The 17510-nt window shown below is 40.0% G+C and overlaps 1 protein-coding gene across 2 annotated transcripts in view; it reads left to right on the plus strand.

The window, feature by feature from the left end:
- LOC101167031 (contactin-4-like) overlaps window positions 1-17510 on the plus strand; it is a 204682-nt gene that overhangs the window by 17119 nt on the left and 170053 nt on the right. For both annotated transcript variants that reach the window (XM_023955100.1, XM_023955099.1), the window contains exon 2: window positions 3472-3606. In XM_023955100.1, the coding sequence (XP_023810868.1) occupies window positions 3552-3606 (55 nt within the window). In that variant the 5' untranslated portion in view covers window positions 3472-3551. The remainder of the gene's footprint in view (window positions 1-3471; window positions 3607-17510) is intronic.

A 17510-nucleotide genomic window follows, 5' to 3' on the forward strand; every position in this document is an offset into this window, starting at 1 on the left:
TGCCATAAGATTGTTTTAGCCCACTTATCGCAATTTTCACCATCTTTTGCGGTTTGCGTATTGCATTGCACAGCTTGACATTGCGATAATGATACATTTGTGATTTATTGTGCAGGCCTAATCAGGAGGCTGCAGTGGAAGGAACGGACCAACTCCTGAACGAGATCACAAACACGACAGCCACAATGCAAAACAGATATTTTTTTCTTGCTCGACCCTTGGCATTAACCCGTTACCATCAGATATTGCCGGCGATACCAAAATAACACGCTTTTGAAGTTCCAAAACTCAATGTAATCCTAGAGAAATTTTTACTAAAATAACATTTAGCCAAATTGTACAATTTCACTCAACTCAGAAATGCATTTTTAATCTGAAGTTTCACTAAAAATGTCCTCCATTGTGAGAAAAATGCCAAAAGATGACGTTAAAAACACCTAAAAAAAAAAATTTAATCAGGTAAACTTTATCCCATTCCATGCGTTTATAGGTTTTCTTTATTTTTGTGTTCATATATTATATATTTGAAGTGGCGCCCTGCTGTTTGTAACTTCATAGGTTGCATCTGCATTAATCAGAAAAGTAAAGATGTTTTCTGGATTCATAAGAACTTTTTTTGTTGTTTTTTTTTTAATGCAAATCAAACTTCCCTGGGAGCCAGGTAGTGCCGCTTTCGACCTGAGACGCATTCTGACAAGCCTCCATGTGATGCGTGGAGATAAAAGGCCTCCTTTCTGTAGGTGGAGAGTGAAGCCGAAGCTTGAAGGTACAGAGTCTCAGATTAATGAGATCGTGGCTTACTCAGACACTTTCAGAAGCCTTTTTATCTGTATTTCCAAGTAGTTTCATCTCACTTTTCTAAAACTTTGGGACTTCTGTAAGCAAGGTAGAGGGCGTAGGGTGCCAGAGTCTGTGCTGGTTTTTTATGACGGCAAATTAAACATAGCTGATTTTTTAAGGATTTCTGTGACAAATAAATCTATTTTATCCTGGAAATGTTGGATTGCTGCTGTTTGCGTCCCAGCGGGGTGAAAAGTGGATTTTGTCTTTTACTTTTTTACATTTTCTAATCATTTCAACGACGAAAGCTTTTTTTTTTCCGTCTCCACAGGCGCCTGCCGACAATTTTGCAAAAGGCGTTCTTTCTTCCTTCCTCAGAATTGTCGCAAACCGGATAAATCATCTGCGCGTGTCTGAACGTCACGCCGTCCTCAGTTGGAGACATACCTATCAATTTGTTGCCAAAGTTGGGGAGCACATGAAAGTTTCTCGCTGCTGCAGAAAAACAAAGAATGCGTGCAGCCATGCTCATCTGAGACGGAGCTTTCCATGACATTGCATGTTGGGGTTCTGCAGATTCTAAAGAAACCTATGTTCCTTATTGTTCCAAGAGAATAATAAGGAACATGGCTGGATGTCTTCATTTTCACCTCCAAAAGCTACGGTGGCCCCCATAAATCACTCAGCGCAAATAGATCACAACGACAATTTAAAAAAGTATAACAAATAATAGATTAAAGCTGTGGGCTGAAAATACAGTAAAATAAAATACGTTTTCAAAATGATGGCTTTTCTGATGGTTTTATCTCCATAGCAACCATTTGATATATGGCTCTCCTGGGGATGACGGACAGGTCTATGTAGGTCTTACAAAAATCTGCAAAAGTTAATATTTGGATTTCCTTGGCAACAGAGGTTTTTTGTTGACCACACCCACAATCCTAACATCTTCATGCTATACGTTCTTTTGTTTCTTTCAGCTTGACCCCACAAATAATGTATTTAATTTTTCACAATATTCTGGCAAAAGATGTGCGAGCGACAGGGAAACGCCACTTTTGCGGGCTCACTTCAAAATCCAACTTTTTTTTTTTTCCAAGTAGCTTCCCAAAGATGCTTGAGAAGTCAAAAGGCGATAGATCAAAATCCCAAAGATCCCTATGTGGTATAGGGGTACATAGGGGTTGTGTCCAAATTCCTTCCCTGTTCACTATAAAGGGCGTTCGCCATTTTGTAGAGATGTCCAAATCTACAATTCCAAAATCGAGTGCCCTAGAAATTTCCCAGAAGTCTCCGCGAAAAACCAATGTGCATCGATGCTCACTAGATTGCCGAGTATAGGCAACAATGGATTGCGTCTGAACCAATTTTGCAAAGAAAATGTATTTAAATGCATTTTTTTAATAAACCATCTACGTTTTCAACTTCCGAACTCAGTGGATTCATAAATGATCGTCACAAAACACTCATATCAAGTAGATTTCAACGTCGTCGAAAAAACAAACAAAAAAGAAAACATTTGTGAGCATGGTGTCTTAATTGCTTTTAAAATCCAGGGCACTACATAGTCCCGCACTGTATAGTTTTTTAGTCGTTGGGGATTATGGCAGGAATTTTGAATTAGTTCAAGATGGCAGCCTTGATAGGTCAAAGATCGACAAAAACTTGGTTGTCGTTGTAGACTTAACCTGGTGGTATGTGTGTGAAATTGCATGAAGATCGCTCAAATAAAGGTTTTTTTGCCATACTGTTGGAAAATGTGAGGTTTTTCACATTCCAACAAAACGGACTCCAAGACATAGCTTTAACTTCCGTAGGTTGGATTTGGGTTTGTTACTAGATTTTAAGTTGTTTTTTTTTGTTGTTGTTTTTTAGCTCCACAAGAGGTTTTTGACGGTTTTGACGCTGTGATGTCCTTTTTTTTATTGTTGTTCATTATGTAATGGTTAATGGCCGATGAAGTGTGCATTATCGCTTTTTAACGCACGCCGTGGAAGCCTGAACCGTTCGACGCGAAGCAACCGTCCTCCGAAGGCCATTAACCCGCTTATTCCATGGTCACTTTCAAAAGCAATAAATATGAACCAGTCTTTAATTCTTGTTTTTTTTACCCGATTGGGTCGCTTTTCTCACAAAAAGCGTTTCGCCACACCACCGCTGCAGTTAAGATTCGGCGATTTAAAGCGATATCTATATGCTGATCTTCCCGATGGGTTGAATAAAGCATCGGTTCAGAGACAAAGTTCGCCTCTTATCAGTTGTTTTTGTCCTGATGATGAAGCTAAAGGTTGTTTTAAAGAAGCCAGAGCAGTGATCCAAAACATGTAAGCTAGGTGACCGGAACTTCTTTTTGGGGTGTGCGGCTATCACTTTCGAATGCACACCCAGCAGCCAATCAGAATTGAGTATCAACCCGGACCATGGTATGAGCCTAGATTTCTTTTCACTGAGAACTAGCTGGATTCCAATTCTGGTGAGTATGGCAAAATTTTCATGCAAAAGGCGCAGTAAGAAAGAAGAATTGTGTAAACGATAGCAAAGCGGTCCAGGACGGCTGTGGGACTTAAAAATGCTTTTGCCGAACGAAAACGCATCCCTCATCTCATCATGAAACCACCAAAATGACTTCAAAGTTGCTTCTAACTACGTCCTGAGCTGCCATCTTATCCCACCTGTTTCCTTTCTCCACAGATCCGAAAACTAGAGGTGCAAATCGGATTCCATACGTTTGCGATTGGATGTGAGAATACTTTGACCCGACAAAATTGAAAATGACGTTGCCATGGAAACTGCTGCTGCTGCAGTCACTTATGGGGAGCCTTGCAGGTAAAGGGGTCTTATTAAGAACTTTTGATGCATGCCAAAGCTGCCTTTGTGAAGCCTGCGTCCTTATTCATATGTATTTGGGGCAGGTGGCACTGTAGAAGCGGGAGTTTGGAGAGGAGCAGCTTCGGGTGGATTAGCCTGGAGCAAACACAGCTCTGTGTGACAGATACACGATAAAATATTAAGAATATTGAATCCGCTCAACGTTGACATCTGCTCAGGATCTTAAGACATACTTTACTCAAACAGGGGGAACAAACACAACTTCTGTTTAAGGATTTTAATTTAAAAAAATGTCTAAAATGACTTCGTTTTCAAACATAGTTTTGGAGTGCCGCATCCTTGAAGACAAAACATTTATGATTTTACCTACCAAAATTTTCAGTTTCCAGCTGTTAGCAAACACTCCCATTTATGCACAGCCCTCGGTCCTTAGATCCCCCACATTTCTCATTTTCCAGCCCACTCTACCGTAATAACTGTTGACCAGTTGACTTAAGAGATTCTAGGTTCTGATTGGCTGAACTCACCTGTGATTAGAGGTGTAGAATGTTGTAGAACTAGTGAGAATCTATTGTTTTATACTTACACTCTGATCCTCTTTTTGATGATTTTTGATTTTCAAAAACATTCCCAGCGGTCTTTTAATCATAATTATGCCATTGTTAGCCAAAATCAAAAGGCCTAGATTATTATGGGATGGCCACACAACCTTTGACTGATTTTTCAAATTTTACCTCAATACCTCAATATAAATTTGGGCAATTTTCCACAAATTTCATGCACACCATCTAGTTAAGCCTAAATTTAAACTCCGTCCCTCTTCTAAGCCCGTTTGGTCCCTTTCTGGGTCACTTGGCCTGCCAGAGCCTATCCCGCCCACTCGAGGGCGACGCCAGGGGACGTCTTGGACAGGTCGCCAGTCTGTCGCAGGGCCACAAATCACACACCCATGGACAGGGGCCTTCATGCTGGGAGGCAGGAACACCAACCACTGCTCTACCGTGCAGCCCAAATTTCAATCTATCCTCAGTCTGTTAGCATTATTAGGAAGAAAATTGGCGTAGCGTTGCGGCCTCACAAAGCTGGTGTTTCTCTGTTGCCTGCACATATTTTTAACGGAATATTGTGAAAATCAAGTGGTTGGCTCAAGCTGAATTAATGAAAGGATATGTGACACAAATATAGTAGGAATGTGGGTGTGATTGGTTAAAAAAAAAAAAAAATCAGTTGTCTAGGAAATCCAAAATTTACTTTAGCAGATTCTTCTAAAAATGACATAGAAGTGTTCGACACCCCCAGGAGGCCAAAAAATTAAATGGTTGCTATGGTGATAAAACCAACAGAAAAGCTGCCATTTGGAAAATAAACCATTTTTCCAGGAATTTGTCACATGCAGCTCTGACCAGGGTGGCAGGGGCAGACGGGGTGAGTGAGGGGCAGTCGCTCAGCCAGTGATGGTGGGTAAAATAATGGCGACGAAGGAAGGCAACGCCACTTTTTCTTTCTTCTACTGAGCAGTGAAGCTGAATTATTACGTCACTATGTCCATTCCAGCCAGGCGCTCTGAATTTGATTTTATTTTGAAAAGTATATTTGTGTTGCTAAGGGAGGGAGGGTCCTGAGAGGCTCAGAAGAGCCACTCGGGGTCTCATCAACAGGTTCATGTCAAGGTGCTGCTAGGAAAAACCTTGACTCTTGTTAGTAAACACACATTAGGCCTTTTGTGAATGCTGTATCCTGCACCGCCGAACATCAGCCCACCTACCCCAAAGGAGCTCTGAACTGGCCGTGTGCCCTTGCTGGCTTGTCTACCCTTGTCAGTGCTCGTCTTCCGGCGGGTCTAACAACCCCCCCCCCCTCACAGCAGCCGGCTGGTGATAATTGACCGGAGCACTGCCGATTCCTTGTGGACTTGTTACCTCAGAGAGGATCATTTCTGCCATGGAGAGAAATGGATCAAGGGTGGAAGCCAAACATGATTTCCTCGCTATTTTTAGAATCTAGATGTTTATGAAGCTTCGCTGGTGTTTGACGAGTCCCTGTCCTGAAGGTCGTGCTGCCATTTTGATAAAAAAAAGTAAAATAAAAAGCAGAATATCATACCACTCCTGTATGATCTACCTATATGTCACTGATGAGAAGCTTTTATTTTTTAACAAACTGGCATTTTGCAGCATAATGACAGTTATGTAAAAAAAAAAGGATCAAACTCAATAAATTCCTAAATCATAATCAGCCATGATCAATAGATCAGGTATCGCACTACGAAACCCATCCGTGGAACCAATCTATTTCCTCTAGTTCTATTTTTATAGCCATACTTCATGCGTTTTGGCGTCAGTGAATTAACAGCATTTCTACACAAGAGAAAAAACGAAATGCAATGAAATAGACATCATTTTTAATAGAAAGGTCAAGTTTGTAGCAGATACTTGTAAAATGTTTTCATAAAAAGCTAATTGTGCTTTCATTGCGCAGATGCAATCCAAGTGCAAAAAGGGAAAAACAGTAAATAGTGTGACTGTAAAATAGATTTCTTGAGGGTTTTTGTCAGCGCACTGGGAAAAGAAATGCATCGTGCCATTAAACCAACATCATTTAGTGTCTAGTTTATTAATTCTGTTGTTTGAATATCTTCTTTTTCATTCCCACATTTCACTCAATTCAAAATATTATTTAATTATGATTGCTGTGAATAGATATTCAAAGTTTACTTGTTGATTGAATGTTGCATTTTGTTTTGGTAATATTTGTTTTTTCATGTCTAAGTTTTTTTTTAATATATTTCCCCAAAGTGTGTTTATTTAACAAATGCTGAGAAAAAGTTGTTTAAAATTAAAGGAGCTATATCACGCAAAATCGACTTTTTTGAGCTTTTTAATGTATTATAATGTTCATCAAGTGGAATTTTGAATCATTCATGCATTTCTGAGTATTCCTCTAAAACCGGGCTCTCTGAGCACTAGCCCCTCCCAGTCCACAAAAACCAGTGGGTCCTCACATTGTGATGTAGATAAGTGAAGAACCGCCCCTTCCAGGAAGAGTCTGCGCTGCCAGCACCGCCCCCAGGCTAGCACACACACACACACACACACACACTTTCTCTGCAGAGCTAAATGCTTTCATTTTCTATGCAGGATAAGTACATCCATCTTTGCAAAAGTTCAGAGGTTGTTTGTTTTCGTGGGCAGAACACAGACACGACTCTTGGCGTTATGAAATGGGCAGCACACCCACAGGGAGCGAAGGGCGGAGCCTCAGAGATCGAGTCATCTTTCTTCCGGGAAGGAAAATGAACAGCAAAAATAACTCATATTTATTTCATAAAAAAATGCTTTCTTTAGTGTGTCAAAGGTGATATATCATATAAATGGAAATTGTTGACTATAAAAGACTTAAGAATAGAATGACATATAGACCCTTTGTAGTCGAGCAAACCTACAGCTACCACAGACGTGAACATAAAAAAATATTTTTCGATTTGATGCTAACCATTGACTGTATCTGAGAACTGGACTGAGTGACCCCCTCCCTACTGGCCCTCCAAACAGGAAGTAGCCACTGGCTCCAATAAGTCTGAGCCCCATAGATGTCCATTGAAAAATAAACTAGCATGTTCTTGATAATCCAAATTTATTTTTCATAGTGTTTTGTCTGTGAAAGTCATTCAATTCATAAACTGGCCAATCAGATACCCCAGTATTTTCTTACAAATACTATTTCTTTGTTGGCTTTGGAGACACTTCTAGTGAGCTGACTCGACTGTTAATATTATTATTAGCTGCTATATTTATTTATCATTAGCTTTTTCTTCTTTGGCAGAGCATAAAACATTAATGTCCCAAAAGCTGCTTCAACTCCTAATGTTGGGAACATGTGTGCAACCGTGAGGTGATGTAGCCAATTGTTGGGACTTATTTACAGTTTAATGTAAGACCGCATTTACCTTATTTCAGTCTGTAAGATTAAACTAGTTCCATGCAAGAATCACTTTAATGGGAAAAGTTGTTTTATTTTGACGGTGCTTTTTAGGAACTGTACTTTTTTTTTTGAGCGTAACTTCCTGTTTGTGGATGAAGCCGGGTTGTTCAGCAAACTCAGAAGAGCCTCTGTCGTCCTTACAGAAGCTTTGATTTCGTCACTCCAACTCAGCGTTGGCACAAGTCATTCTAAAAATAAAACAGCAACTTGAACTTGAAACTCTCAGCGAGAAGAAAACGATTCTTTCATTAGGGGGAAAAGTCTGTGATGCTCCTCAGCCGAGTTAATTTGTTTGACGTGCAAACGTAAATAAAAAGCTCAATGCTAATAATTGCCGTTTATGACCAAAAAAATCCAAATATATCTCCAAATCAGTTTCCTCCTAAAAGCCTGCAGTAGCTTGGTTTGACGGGGCCGCCTTTAATCTCTAAAAACAATTACACAGAGTTTGGTTTCACAGTTTCCAATTATGTTTGCCACACTGTTGCAGAGTGGTGTTTTTGGCTGTGTCATCATTACAGACTCTAATAAAAGCATTCTGAAATGTGCAAAATGTCATCCAATAATTGGCGGTAACGTAAAGTGAAAATTCCAGATGTTTTTGTTGAGGACGGCTTTGTTTTGTGGTTGTCAGACAGAATGTGTTAAAATAAAGCTGCAAGATGTCGGCTGCTGTGGAGATGTTTGGTTTGTAACCTTTTCTAATCCGAAAGTGTTAATGTAAATGTTTGAAACCACCAGTTTTAGCATCACACACGGTTTCCTTAACAACTGTCTGGCTTTAAAGCCGTAACACTTTATGCAAATGAGATGTTTTCTGCAAATCTGGGTTTGTTTTCATACTTTAGGGCTGCTATGTTTGTGTGTTTGTCGTGAGATGATCGCTAAAGTTATGCATATTTTTTAATAAACTCTATGATCCATGGTTCTAATTTTGGTCACCCAGAGGAAAAGGCTACAGGTCTGAGTCACTTGGACTCGGATCTAATTCAAGTCTTTTCCAGGTGTTTTGACTTGAGCTTATTGTATTTAGGACAGCTAAAGTGGGTTTGATTTGTGGAAAGTCTCATGTTGAGATACTTTAACATGAACTGACTCTCTTTGGGACGAGTCTCGAGCTGAGCCTGTTAAGCAGTTTGTAATTGAACCACTTAACCCTTGTGCTATCTTAGATGACCCCACCCTTACATTGACGTGTTCTCCCACCATGTCAAAGGTGGATTTTATTCTTGTGTTTCTTTGGACATACAGGTTATACACACAAATAGCAAGATACATTCCTAATGATTTCCTGTTTATGTTTGTGTGTGGATATGTATACAAAAACATCTTTGGATCAGAATTCGAAGGGACTTTTGCCTGGTGTTAGATTTGATGTCTCTTGATAGGCATTGAGGTCTTCCTTTTCCTAAATTCTTTTTAGTGCCTCCTAACAAGGTGAGTATTGTCAGAACACTCTTAAACACGGATCACAAAAGGCGTTAAATCAGTGTCAACAAAACGGAGATGAAAGTTGAGAGTTGAAGTGATGACACTTACACTTCATGTTGTTGTTCCGTGTTTGTGTACACACGGGTGTGTCGTTCCTTGTATGACTGGCTCCCTCCCCCCGTTCTTTGTTGCCATGCATCCCAAACCTGAAACTCTCTGCTTGTTACCGTTCCGCCGCTGCTGCCGGTGCTCTGGAGCACTTGGCGTTATTTTTGGATTCTGTTTGAGAGCCGACATGGTTTCATCGTCCTGACACTTGTTACAGAGCAGATTAAAACAGCTCAGTCTTTATGAATGATTCAACTCCAAACAAAACACACACAGCAGATTCTTGCTTTCAGGGGCTTTTTTTTCCTTCTTCTTAAGAATGTAGAGAAACACATAGACAAAGCATTCAGAGATCTTCGGTGTAAAGCTGCCAGAAATACGCTGAGAGGGGTAACAGTAAAAGGATTTTTAGGTCAAAATCTGCATGAAACTCAATATGATATCTAAAACTACCTTACGGTCTTTTGTTAAAGATCAATATCAATGTGCTCTTTTATATTCTTTAGGTTTTCTGAATATGTGAAAATGTGTTTACGCCTTGTAAGCAACTGTAGTTGGCGTCTGATTTTTGTTAAATTATTTTTTGAAGCACCAGTTTTCCCTTAACCTTTTAGGGAAAAGTTAAAGGAACTTTTGTCTGTGACCCTAAATAAAATCTAGTGTAAAGGTCATGTCACACAGCCACTGTGTACACTTTGCACATTTTCCATATATCAAATGTCAGTCTTTCGTGATACATGCGTGATATACGTCATTCAGAAGTGTGTCTTGCGTTCGTCATTCGTGGATGCGCGCAGACGTCAGTGGAGGGTTTCACAAGAACTGGGTTTTGAACTGTTCAGAATTTTGGGTTGGTTGAGAACTACGCAGTTTACATGTATTTTTACTTGGTTCATACACAATTATTATGCAAATCTTATGCAATTGTGTGGAATTTTTGCAAGACGCCTTCCCAAATTTTTGGCTTACCACGGCCGTTCCACTTATGTCGACGTATGTCTAGCTGACTTTTCACGCATGTACCACCAATGTACGACTTCTATATCCCATATGTGGCGCACATATCACGTTAAAATGTCAGAATTGATGCATGAATCACTAATGAATTGCATATAAACGGCACAATAATCTCGCACGGTTTGTGTTCTACAGTGATTTACGTGTTCTTTGCGTGCTTTATTAGTACTTCGTCCGTGGCTTTACTGTGGTTCATTTGGGATACATCTGTAATAATCTCAAGAAAGAACCACAATTTTTCTCACTCTTCTTTTTACGTATATGTAAGGGGTTAATGGCCGACGAAGTATGCATTATCACTTTTTAACGCACGCCGTTGAAGCTTTCGCGGGGGACGGTTGCTTCCGCGAAGTGCATTAAAAAGTGATAATGCACATTTCGAAGGCCATTGACGCGCTTTTAGCATGGTCACTTACAAAAGGAATAAATAGTAACCAGTTTTTAGTCCTTAATTCTTGTTTTTTTCCAATTTGGATAGTTTTTCTCACAAAAAGAGCGTAATAAATAGTCCGCGTCGCGCCGCACCACCTCTACAGTCGAGATTCGGCGATATAAAGCGATATCTATATACTGATCTTTCCGATGGGCTGAATAAAGTATCAGTTCAGAGAGAAAGTTCACCTCTTACTGCTTGTTTTTGTCCAAATGATGAAGCAAAAGGTTGTTTTAACCCTTGTGCTATCTTAGATTACCCCACCCTTGCATTGACGTGTCATCCCTACCGTGACAAAGGTGGATAAAGGTGGAAAGATTTCATGTAATCCATGGACACCAGTGAAGATCACAAATCATTGAAGAAAAAAGGTTCAGAGCACTGTCTAGTGGGTCTAGATGACCCAACTCCCAACGTTAAAGTGCCTAGGATAGCACAAGGGTTATAGAGGCCGGCGCAATGATACAAAGCTAGGTGACCGGAACTTCTTTTTTCACCGTGCGGTCATCCAGTGGAATATCACTTTTTAATGCACACCAGAAGCCAATCAGAATCGAGTATTCACCCGGACCATGGTATAATCACGTATGACCAATTTACATCCATACAATATGCGCAAAATGTATGTAGTAGCTTTGTGACACGGCCTTAAAAAGACAGTTTATACTCCTTTTAGATATTTGACAAAGTGGGAAGACTTCACAAAGCTAACTTGTTAATCAATAAAACTTGTTTCTGGTTTTTAAAAACTTATTTGAGTAAAAATAGGGGTTTTGTTTATATCTGACTCTTTTCATTCACTAAATGCATCTGGGGGGCTTACATATGAAAGAAGTTCAAAAATAGACCATTCATTGACGATATGCCATGTGATCAATCGGTGGATCCTATTTGGAAAATACTGTAACTTTTGTGAGGACCGCCCCCCCCCATCACATATCCTATTATTTATTTAGTGGTATGTTGCAGCATGAAAAAAGAAGCTGCTCAATCAGTATCTGCATTAAAAAAAAATTGAATTTTTCTGCATTTCTCAGCTATATTTTACAATTTTTGATCTAAAAGCGCACAAAGAAGCTGAACAGTACAACATATGAATCCTGGGGGCGAGATTGAGATGTTTTGACTTTCAGATAAACTTTATTTCCATCTGTGTCTTTGGTTTTCATGAAAAATTTTAATAAAAGAACCCAGAAATATTTTTTGGCATTCTGGCCCTTTAATGGGCCAATTTTACGTTTCCTTCTTGAACGCGCCTCCACTTTCCAGAACTCCGCTAATGCTTTACTTCATCCCTTCAGCTGCTTTTGTGGAACTCTTTCCCAATGAAAGACGACGACAAACCTCCGGATCTTGAAAGCGGCAGATTAGCTGAGAACATCTGAACTGAAGCTGAACTTGTTTACGACGTGCGAGGTTTTTCCTTCCACATGACACTTTTTGCGATCTTTGTTTCATCAATTATTTACTGGAGTTCCTCTGCGTGCGCTAATGTTTCCAGAATGAATTCAACTTTCTATGACCTGCGTCTCTAAGTTTCAAAACAAAACATTGGAACCAGCCCTCCTCCGTTTTTGACAACTGGCTGTTTTTTTTTTGCTTCATTAGTGATGTCGGTTGTGGTTTTCTTCCATGTCTTTGCTACAGTTAATGCAAAATTGAGGAAAATAACACAGAAAAGTCGAACTTTTGTTAATTTTTTCCGATGAATAACTGAAACTACGAAGGCAAGCTGGAGATGAAGGTCTTAGCTGGGCTGGAAAAATGCCAAAGAGGCTTATCAAGTGAAGGCTAAAAACAGTTTTTTTAAGGATCAGCCCCAGAGGGGAAAAAAAGATAAATAAATCATGTTCAGTCTCTTGTTTGTTTGAAGATTTTTTCTGCAAAATTCTGGATTACGTAAGGACAATTTCAGAGGTTTTTGGTAGAACCAGTCCAAAGTATAATTGGTAAATGATGTGTACTTATACAACACTTCACAACATTCCTCAAAGGCCCAAAGCGCTTTATGGTCACAGTCCCATTCACCCATGCACACACACATCAACACCCTGATGGCGGCTGAACACTGGCGCCAACCTTTAACCACCAGGAGCAACTCTGGGTTCAGTGTCTTTCCCAAGGACACTTTCACAAATGAGTGGGCAAGGCGGGAACCGAACCTGTTATGCTCCAGTCAGAGGTCAACCGCTCTACCTCTGCACCATGGCCTTTATCACTGTGAATCTGTTTCTTTCTGGGGTAAAGTTGAGCCATTGGAGTGAATGAAAAGCTGACCTATTTGTGTTACAAGCCGCCTAGTGGTTACCTGAGGAATTGACCTGGCTCCATCAGGCAAAAAGCTGCTCCTCCCAAAATCATTTTACAAGCAGGAAGTGAAAATCTTTTTCGCAGGGCAGATTCAGTAAGCGAAACTTTGTCCACAAATAGCATGGCAATATAGTTGACTTTCAAAATAAAAGTATCTAGAGGCGATTGCTGCTTTTTCTTAACATCCTTGTCATACCTTTTACATGTCGATCTCAGCAGGGATTTGATTGATTGATCGATTGATCGTGTCCTATTTTTAAAAAATCCTTTTTTTAAACCAAACTTTTAAGTGAAACAAAAATAATAATAATACCTGGACAGGAAGTTGAACTTCATCCACACAGCTCTAAAAGACTTTCCTGTCTGTATCCTCCTTACCAGATCGCTTCAGCATTTTTCATCCCACGCTGAAACACTTCTTGGCTTCAGGTGTTAATATTTTAAGATAGATGGGTTTTTTTTACAAAGAAATGCAAATTAGGTTAATGATACTCAGAGATTTCAGAGAGGTGAGATGTTGATGATCAATCATGTGGAAGATCATTATCCGAAGGTGCGTCTCACTTTACAAGTGACAAACAAATAGAGCAATTAGACAGATTACATCTACATCAGTTACAATGAATGATTTAGTGTCAGCCGCTTCCATTTTTCATCTGCAAAGAAGAAGCCTGCAGCTTCACCACAACAGCTGCTCCTTTTCCCCTACAGAGTCCTAATTTATTGGAAGAATAAATTTTCTGTGAATATTTGTTGAAGGGAGTCGGAGTGGGGTTGGGGTTGAAGTATGTATCCTTTTGTTCCGGACCTCATTGTTTGCTAAGCGCGCTTTCTTTTTCCTGAACTGTGTGATTAATGGTCATGCGGCCCGTCTCTTGTGGGAGCTGCCCCTGTGTGATCAAATTAGCAAAAGCTGTTTGCCGCTGAGCCAATACTTTACGGAAAATTGGTTCTTAAGGGTTCAGGGATTGGCGGTGGATGGGGGGGGGGTCAGTGCAGTTATCTTACTTCCACTTAACTTTAGAGGATCAGCAAAAAATCCAAATGTGATATTGAGCAGCTTTACAGGCTCTGCGGCAAGACACCTGGAGACGATCCGAGGAGAGACACCATTTGAAGACTTAACTTGTCGCTGCGGGCAGCCATCCTACAGCCGTTCGGTCATGATAACCGGCGATGGGAATACATTCGTCCCTCATTTATCACGGTGCTAACTAGACACTGGTCATAGGCGGCTAAACGCAGGTTTTTATTTTTTATTTTTGTAGCATATGGTCTTAACACCGGTCTGTCGCTATCCGATTTATTTACAGTCAGAATAGGCTTAGTGGGAGATGTCAAAGTGGTGTAAATCTTGCAAATTTTGATCCAGGCTTTTTCTTTCACAGCTTTATTCCGAAATATGGAAAACTTGGTGTCATAGAATTTTGGCCGCAATAAATGATTTCTACTTTATGATCAATTTTTCAAATGGTTGGCACTTCCATATAGAGAAAACATCTTAGTGACTAGATTTTGGAAAGACCATTTTATTACTCCGTTGTTGTTTTTTTCTTTATGTAAGAAAATCTGCTAATTGGGTAAGATCATTATTATTTTTTTTACTTATTTCAAAGGGGGCTGTTTTTGCAGTGTATCTTCTAAAAATAACCTGCGATGGCTGAAATCTGAGAAGTAGGATTATAGATATTTTAACACTTTACCACAGGAGATGTCGCTGGCTACACCTAAACCACCAATGCTCTTTGACGCACTGGAGATCTTCTACCGTTTATGTGATCGACGTTAATCAGCTGATTCAGTCTTTTATGTTTTGCAATTTCGCATGTGGACGCTGCCATGTTGAAGCCAGACATCAGCAGTAATGAGTGATTGGTTCGATTCAACATTTCTATAGCAAGTCTCTCACCAATCAGGACTGAGCTTGATGGAAAGCCACGGCCTCTACTACTTGAAAGCTGGATCAGGAGAATCTGTAAAAATGTTTGACACAAGACCACACACTGATAGGCCAGTTTAAACTTGAATAACTTGAAAAAATATCTTTAAAATAACATTTGGATTAGCGAGAACATTTGTCCCATACTGTCAATGGTTAGCGGACACTCATCAGACTCTCTGGCTGCTATATAGACTCCAGGACAAATAGTGTTGGAACGTTTCCTGGTTTTAGCAACAGCCACGTCCACATTGAGCTTTTTCCACAAACGTTCCTCCATTAAACAGGAGGAAAAAAAAGCGACCAACCAAACCCTCACAGCTGCATTGTTACCCAGAAATAAACAAAATGCCCCCCTCCTGGCGGCTGGAAGTGTCCTTTGAGAATGGATTAAACTCCCTTCAGCACAGCAGACACACCGAGCTGTTTTCATTCGCTGAATGACGGACAACCACTTTTGCAGTGAGCGGCCGCTGCGCCCCCCATGGCGACTCAGCAACGTATTCTGACATTTAAACCATTGAAAAAGTCCAGATTTGACATCGTAGCAACACAGAACCACAACAGGTCTCCCTTTAAGTAGCAACGTCACCATATTTGCAATTTTCTGTGAGACCTTAAGTGTAAAAATGAGTTTTGAACACACACCTGTATCCTTCCGCATCTGGTAAAAAACGTGTTCGATCAACACTGGAAACATATATGCAATTATGACAGAAGCGGAAAAAGAAAAAACCAGAATCGATACTGGAACTGACAGGAAGTGTATGTTTGTGCTTTTGAAGGCACTGGCAGAGTGCCTTCAAAAACTTTGAATGAATGTGATGTTATCTTCAAAGAGGAGCTTTTTTTTGTTTTTCATTTTCTATCCGAAGGAAAGCTCATAGCTGTCCCCTCAGATACATCAGAGGAGAATAACATCAAGCTCAGAGGCTTGAAAGATTAAAATGTCTGCATTTCAGATTTGTAGAAGTTGATGTCCAATGTAAAGATGCCACTCAGGACTAGTGCATGGGGGGGTTATGACAATGTTTGCGTACTTGTCTCACCTAATGAAACATGAAATCAAAATGCTGATATTTTGAAAAGGACAAATTGAGTCTGCCGGCTGAAAGAAATGGGAGAATGATCCTTTTTAAAAAATCCACTTTTAGGTTTCTTTTGACTTTGACCTGTTCGTCTAAATAATTTTTTGTATATAAGAACTGCAGTGAGTGACCCCGCCCCTTTGTGTTCCAAACAGGAAGCACCCGCTGGCTCCAATAAGCCAAAATTGGTCATTCTATTTGTCCAGACAATTCAATTTAGTTTTATTTATAAAGCTCAATATCACAACACAGTTGTCTCAATGTGCTTTACACCAATAATTTTACAAAACAATAAAATAAGTCATAATTTAAAATAGCTGATTGCTAAATAGGCTAAACTAAACTCGGCATCCCTGCCCTTAGACTCTCCTTCTCGGTAAGGAAAAACTCTCATTAAAAAACGGTTTACCGGGAAAAAAAAGAAGAAACCTCATGAATGTCCATATGAAGAAAGGATCGTCTCCCAGGACGGACAAGCAATTTACCAGGACTGCTAACGAAAAATTAGCCTATCTAACTCTACAACTACGCGTTTGAATAGTGCAGGATATGCACTTCATCAAAATGGAACTAGGGGACGGCTGGGGTTGCAGGACAAGCCGAAGACGAGATCCAAGGACAGGAGCCCAGATGAGCCAGAGGCGAGGTCCCCGGCCAAGGACAGGAGCCCAGATGAGCCAGCTGGAACTATACTTGCTCTGCTACATCTTTTAAACTTGTTCTTCATAATCTGAATTTTTCTTAATATTTTTTTCTGTATCACATGTAATTCAAGTTATAAACTGGCCAATCAGTTGCCTTCAATTCAGAGATGTTTCCTCTTGAACACAAGGCCATGAGACACAAATTTTTACTGCTCTAAATATAGGGTTCTTGCATCTTTTCCTTGTTGCTTAAAATTGACAGTTTTTTGTCCTGTCAGTTGTGCAACAAAAGTAAACTGGGCGTGGTAAAGCAGACATTAGAAACGCTAAACAACAAACATCACCTAAGCAACATCTAACTGATTGCATTGCTCCTCTTCTTCAGGCACTTGAGTTTTTACTCTGGTGGTGATTGCTCGGTATTGTCGTTTTGTTGCAGTGACTCATTCAGTGGGAGGAGCCTTTGACTAATTTTAGGTTCTGTTCTTTAGCTTCTCGTACAACTGAAAAGGCTTTGTCTTAAAAGACGTTTTCTTGTTCCAAAAACCTTGAGTGCAAGATCTTTGACGTCAGCATGAGCTTGGATTCAAACCTGTGTCATAAGGAGTGACTTGGGATTCATTACTATAGAGACCTGGACTCGGCTTGATATGTATTTGTCTTCAAAAATTTGACTTTGACTTGTAACTTGTAACAGAGACCTGACTAGGACCTTAGAAATTACACTTGGAAAAATGACTTGGATGTGGCCAAGGTGACTTGATATTTTACCTCAGAAGACATGACTAGGAACTTTGACCAGATATGCTATTTGAAATTTTTGACATGAGCAAAAATAGCATTTGCAAATATGACTTGTGGCTTTTTGTTGAGTTGAACTTACACATCTTAGGTAGGGATCATAAGCCACGACAGGCGAGACGTTTGTTCTTGTAATCAAAATTGCATTG

Source organism: Oryzias latipes, chromosome 5 (genome assembly GCF_002234675.1).
Source record: "Oryzias latipes chromosome 5, ASM223467v1".
Taxonomy (NCBI): domain Eukaryota; kingdom Metazoa; phylum Chordata; class Actinopteri; order Beloniformes; family Adrianichthyidae; genus Oryzias; species Oryzias latipes.